Source organism: Anopheles bellator, chromosome 2 (genome assembly GCF_943735745.2).
Source record: "Anopheles bellator chromosome 2, idAnoBellAS_SP24_06.2, whole genome shotgun sequence".
NCBI lineage: Eukaryota > Metazoa > Arthropoda > Insecta > Diptera > Culicidae > Anopheles > Anopheles bellator.
The window spans coordinates 11,517,529-11,523,655 of record NC_071286.1 but is presented as its reverse complement, the minus strand read 5'-3'; the positions used below and the strand labels follow the sequence as shown (position 1 = coordinate 11,523,655).

Sequence of the window (6,127 nt, the reverse complement as noted above, 5' to 3'; positions counted from 1 at the left end):
GCTCCCTACCTTCGGTGGCCATTTTATTGGAAACTCCATCTCCATCTTCAACGCACTCCCGAAGCAGCATTGACCACTTCCTGACAGACTCGTGATCCATTTTTTTTTTTCGGTGGCCATCGCAGTTGCCTAAGTTCGATTGAATGCTGACGGATGCCGTTCGTGCTAAAGGAAGGGAAACAAACTGACAGGGAAAGAAGCTGGCTCTGGACGGGTCTCTAGTGGCGACCGAACGTTCAACTAATTTTGAGGTTAAAAAACCGGAAACACATCGCCAGCAGGGCCGACGGTACGGGCGAAGCGAGCAGGAACCGGACGGCGGACGAGACCGCCGTCAGCAGTGGTCCTTCGCCGGAGTGTTCGTGGTTGTTGTTGTTGGTGCTAGTGGAACTACCGCCGCTGCCGCCGCCGCCGCCAGCGCTCCCGCTACTACCGCCGGTCCCGGTCCAGTGGCCGGTCCACGAACGGGGTCTCCCTCGCCACACACTCGAGCGGGCCGAGTTAGATGCCTCGAGGTTCTCGCGGGTCACCTGCTCCAGACAGCGCCCGATTGAGTAGACGTCGATCGCACTCATCGGCAGCCCGTTCACCTCGAGCGGTGAGATGCAGAAGTTCTTCGACAGGAAGTCACCGGCCGGGACGGACCCGTGCGCTACGTACGTTCCGTTCGCCAGCGGACTCTCGAGCAGCGTGTGGATGCTGCAGCCGCACGGGAAATAGTTGCTATTTACATGCAGCGTGTCGATGCCCTCGAGCACGATCGCGCCCGGTTCCGGGGTCTCGAGCAGGTGGTTGCCCTGTATCCGCAGCACCCGGATGCGGTTGGCCGCCGTCACGTTGAGCTCCTGGATCGCGTCGATCTTGTTGTTTAGTATGTTGAGGACCTCGACGTGGACCAGCCCCTCGAACGCGGCCGGCCGGATTACGCCCAGGTCGGACTCCTGCAGCGACAGGACCTTCACGTGGGTGAGCCCGCGGAACGTGTACGGCACCAGCGACGCCAGGTCCATGAATGACAGCTTCATCAGGCCGACGATCTCGAGCCCGAAGAACGCGTCCGGTTCGATCGACCGGATGCCGGACGGCAGGATCAGCTTGTCGACGTTGCTCAGGCTCGAGAACGCGTTCGTCTCGATCGTCATGGTCGGGTTGTCGACCAGGTTGATCAGCCGGATGTTGACGGCCCCCGCGAACGCGTACCCCTCGATGCGCAGGATCTTGTTGTGGGCCAGCAGGATCTGTGACACATTCTGGAGGCCGGCGAACGCAAACGATGCGACCGTCGCCAGCGGGGTGTGCTGGATCGAGAGGTCCCGCAACCGGGGAAGGCCTCGGAACGCGAACGGTTTGATGGTGGTGATGTTGTTGCCATCGAGCGATAGCTTCCGGAGTGCCCGGAGACCCCCGAATGCGTCGCTCTTCACGATCGGGAAGTAGTTCTTCGTCAGCGACAGCTGCTCCACCGTCACCGGGATGGCCTTCAGTGGGATTTCGCGTAGTGCACCTGTGTTGCACATGACCTGCGAACGGAAGCGCCAAGGAAGGAAGAAACCAGTCAATCAGTGTTGCAGTTGACATCTGATTAAAACCCGCGCCGCTCGTTAGCGATCTGTCAATTCGCGATGGCGGGTGGATGGTTATGAATTTTTATGCAAAAATATGAATAATGCATGTGCATTGTACCCCGCCACAAACGTGTCACATACACTCAAACGTGTCAAAGGCGGCGGGGAGTGTTTTGCTGCCTCACGCTGCCCACTACAAGCTGTCTCGCGGATGCAGACGAATCTCGCTCCTGTCCGCTCCGTCAGCCACCATCTTGGATCCGGATGCCGAATGCGTTGATAATGATGCGATAAATTCGCGAAACCAGTGCCGGAGGCTAATGGTACGGCTAAATCAAGACTGAATCGGAAAGTCCCTACCCAAAGCATCCCGAGCATCGGATTTGAACCCTCTCAATGTGTGCTTGGTGAGTTGTAATCTACGGGCCAACAACTCGTAGCTAACCCATTGACCTTTTTAACCTTTTCGGGTGCGGTTCGGGTGAGGCGGATAGACAAAAATCACAGAGCAGATCCTCCGAGGATCAACTGAGTCCGCCAAACAGGATACGCCAGGTACTTCAGGAGAGAGCCCACAATTTTACACCCAACACCCGGGATGGGAGGATTTGTAATGGAATATTTTCGTTGCCACCATCCGGAAACCATAAATCGATTACCGACCGCCTGGCCCAAGAAAGGCCAACGGTCGAGTCCCGCTCAGGTTGCTCGGGAGTCCACCGGAGTCGCCGTCCGTTGGTCGGAACCCGGTCGCCAGCTAGCCAACGCCATGAAGGATCCCGACCTCGCCATGGAGCCCATCTAGTTTTTATTTGCGCCCCGTCATGATTTTCTAAGCGGCCTTCGGCGAGTCCTTTCTTCCACGAGCTTCGCGACCCACACTGGGCTCGACTCTCTTGAAAGTGGGCTTCATCGCCCCGGTGTGAGGATGGAGCAATTTCAGCAGATGATATTTTCGCCTCACTTGGCAGGGTGAGTGTGTGCGAGTGTGTAATATTTTTTCCCTCCACGGCCTCGGACAGGTGTATCGTTATTACAGCCTGAATAATGAATGAGCCGAGGCTAAATCGGATAGCCCCTTTTTATCGCCTTTCGCAGTGAAAGTCGGTTACGGACGGGTACGGCAGAGGATCCGTTCGGCCCGGGTCCGGACCCGGTGCACGGGCCTTTCGACCTCGGATTACCTACGGAGGAGCGATACGGCCTCGTCACCGTCGTCAGCATCATCATCAGTAGGGCCATCAACAGGATGTGTGTTTTATTTTTCCACACACCACCCTGGCTGGCTCGCTGCTGGGGTACGCAGAGGCCGCTGTGTGGGTCGACTGGAGGTCCCACTTGTGTGCCTGCCTGGGGCGGCCATCCGTTCACCTTTACCAACACACGTCGACACATTTTTCATCCCCAAGTTTAAGGTTAGCATCTTTCTGGGGCTCGACACGAGACTTCACGGACCGGCCCCAGGTACGGCTGGACCGAGGCCGAGAATGACCAACTATGATTAGGTGAGCGAATCAACATTTCAAATTATGACATTTGTGAGATGAGACTCCGACCCGGTCCCGGGGTTTACGGGTTGGGCCTTTTTGGTTCTTTGTCCGGCGGAGCGGACCTGCCACAAAACTATAGAGCCCCCTTCCGGGCATTCGCACTGCTCGTCTGGGAGTTAAAGCTGTTTCCAGGTCTTGGGTGGCCTTGGGAGCTTGTCGCAAAAAGGATTCGGGTTTTAATCTCATCTCTGGTCTGGTGGTGGCGACCCGAGAGCCAAGGAACAGGTTGGGGAAGCCCACCATGAAGCATTTATAATCCATTTCTCTCGTTGGCGTTTTCTTGGGATGCCCGACGCCCTCGCTGAAGTCCGTCCCATCTGAGACGGACGGATGGATGGCTCTTGACTTTGCAAGCCAAGTTTTGTGTGCGCCCCAATTTCACCCCGAAACGGGGCGAAGATAGTTTTCGGAAGGTCTCGGGCACGGGCACATGATTACACAAGTTGCCGATGCCGGCGGTGGCGAAGCTGGGGGCGGTTTTGTAGTTGGTAGCAGGTTTAATTTGTCTTTGATTAATTCAATCCCCTCCGGCACCGAGAGTGGCGCACCTTCACCGTGTCAGGTGGGCGTTTCGGTCTTTTGTCGGTTGGTGGTGGCTGGAAGGCAAGAACCATTACAACCGGTAACCATGTGCGGAGAGACACAACTTAACGCAGAGGCTTTGGAGATGATTGTGGAAAACTCTTCGAGAGTGGCAATAAATATTAATTACTTTCGATTTGGGGTGCACTTTATAAGGGATACTAATATCAACCCTGCCGGGCTCTCTGATGTTTACTCGAATAAAGGCTCTCGCTTCAACTAAAAAAAGAACTCATCATCAGATGGACAGACAGACTATGACAGACATGAGAAGTTATTTGAATAGTGAACTTTGTACCACATTTTCTCCAAGATTTATTGCGAACCATGGTTGATTACTAAATTGTCGTCTTTTTGCAAATATAACACTGGGGAAAAGGTAATCGACGTTTTTTACGATAGCTGCTTTTAGTGATCGATATCTCGTGAAGTATCGATCGCACAGTTTCAAGTGTATGCCCGTTGTCAAGCTTCACACTTAAAAAAATGGTGTCACTTTTTTTTGGTTTACTTTATTCAATTGTCAGTTACTGTGTACTAACGATGGAAGTCAACAAAAAGAAAATTCGTTACATTGTACTGTTTTTCTTCGGTGAAAGGTTTAAATTCAAGCCAGACTGCTCAAATTTTAAATTGTGTTTATGGAACCAATACTGTATCAGATGATTATGTGCAATTTTGGTTTCGTCGATTTTGCGATTTTGCGGCGATTTTGCGGCGATTTTGGTTTCGTTCGCCGTTCTGGTATTTTTGATGTTAAAGATTCACTTCGCCCAGGTAGACCCGTGGTCGAAAACATCGAAGAAATCACAGAAATAATCGAAGTAGATAGACATATTAGTAGTCGTAGTATTGCTCAAGAGCTAAACATCGACCATTAAACGGTTTTAATTAATTTGCCCATAGCCAAATTCACAAAGAAGCTCGATGTTTGGGTGCCACACCAATTAATCGAGTTTTTCGCCAATAACGACCAAGATTTCTATAACAGAAGCATCATGAAGGCAATGAATTTTCCAACAAAACGTTTTTTGCGTGTACTTCAAATCTTTATTTAAGATGCTTCCGATGATCCGATTAACGTCAAATATACGACGTTAATCGGATTATCGGAAGCATCTTAAATAAATATTTGAAGTACACGCAAAAAACGTCGATTACTTTTTCCCCAGTCTTATATTTGGCAAGTCTTTTTGGAATGAGCGATTGGCATTATAAACTTTACAAATTTTTGTAAACAAATTGTGAAACTATTTAAAACATTTCATTTATTTTTCACTCCCTTTGCAATGCTTCTGCAACGTTCGACCCAATTGAAGTATGGTAAAAATGGCTATGAACGTAAATTGCCGACAACGACCATCAACACTTTGAGGAAATTCTGACAAAGGCTACCCGAGATATCAAATGCTCAAGACAAGGCACGCGTCACAAGCTTACCTGTGTTTGCGATAAGCAGATGCACTCCAGTGGACAGCACTGGACCAACAGAGTCCCGTTGCAGCAGAATCGCCATAGTGTCGCCAGGAGGACCACCGCACGCCAGTTGGCATTCATCTCCTTGGCCACTGTCCGGGGGCTTCCTTCACCGTCGAAGCACAGTCTCTCCGTCTCTCCGTGTCCGATGGCTGACGGCGGGGTAGTGGACGATCTTCGCCGTCTTCTATTGCTCTACTGCTTCTTCCGGAACTACCCCAGGTAAGGGGGGCTCTAGGGTGTGGGCCAGGGATGTGGATCTGCCGGAAAAGGAAGCAAAACAATTAATGTAATCAAAGCGGTTCGCAAAACGGTTCGCAATGGAGACGCATGGTGGTTCACGATTTTTTCGCCGCAATTAATAAAATCAATTAAACGGTGGCACGCGCCGGAATCCACGGCACGGCACAACGGCGTTTGGTCGGCCGGTGTTGGGCGGACGGAGCACACGATGGCCATGAATTATTTCACCTCACCTTGCCGACCACCATCAATTTCCTTTTACTGCCCCGAACAATCAACAGTAAATCAAGCCGCCAAGTGAATCGCGGTTAGCGCGGTGCCTCGTGTCTTCATTGTTCCCCTCCGGCACCGGGGCCTCGGATTACCGGGATGCTCGAAGAGGCGGCGCCGGATTCTTATCGTGCATAATTGAAACGGCATAGGCATACTTTCGCGTGATTAATGGTGCTGCCGTTGGCGACAAACTTCCTTTTGACGCGCCGCGGTGCGGAATGCGTTGCCGTTTGGATATGGCGCGGTGGACTTTCGAACGCGAAGGCGTTCCAGAAAGCCACTGAATACGCACCGTGGTCAGCAGCGTGCTGGTGGTGTTGGTGGTACAAAAATCGGGGAAGCACGTGCCAGATTTATAGTTTTGTTCACTAGATACAAAATGATGATTATCGTGGCGCCGGGGACTGGCGGCCCTTCCCATAAATCATTCCTTTCGCG

At 52.0% G+C, this 6,127-nt stretch overlaps 1 protein-coding gene across 2 annotated transcripts; it reads right to left on the bottom strand.

Moving 5' to 3' along the window:
* Nucleotides 1–236: 236 nt before the first annotated feature.
* LOC131210929 (leucine-rich repeat-containing protein 4C) lies at nt 237–5,254 on the bottom strand. 2 transcript variants are annotated; one of them, XM_058204253.1, is made up of 3 exons: nt 5,138–5,254; nt 437–1,520; nt 237–367 (listed from the first exon to the last, which is right to left on the bottom strand). In XM_058204253.1, the coding sequence occupies exons 1-3, from the start codon at nt 5,252–5,254 to the stop codon at nt 237–239; spliced, it is 1,332 nt and encodes a 443-aa protein (XP_058060236.1). The 2 variants fall into 2 exon arrangements, with proteins under 2 accessions (XP_058060236.1, XP_058060235.1); XM_058204252.1 differs by having other exon boundaries at nt 237–1,520.
* Between the last annotated feature and the right edge of the window lie 873 nt (nt 5,255–6,127).

What these genes read in the sequence shown, in the direction of transcription:
- LOC131210929 (XM_058204252.1), bottom strand. Translation starts at nt 5,254, where the DNA reads ATGAATGCCAACTGGCGTGCGGTGGTCCTCCTGGCGACACTATGGCGA. An exon ending in TCTGCTTATCGCAAACACAG is followed by an intron (nt 1,521 to 5,137) that starts GTAAGCTTGTGA and finishes TTCCGTTCGCAG; the next exon opens with GTCATGTGCAACACAGGTGC.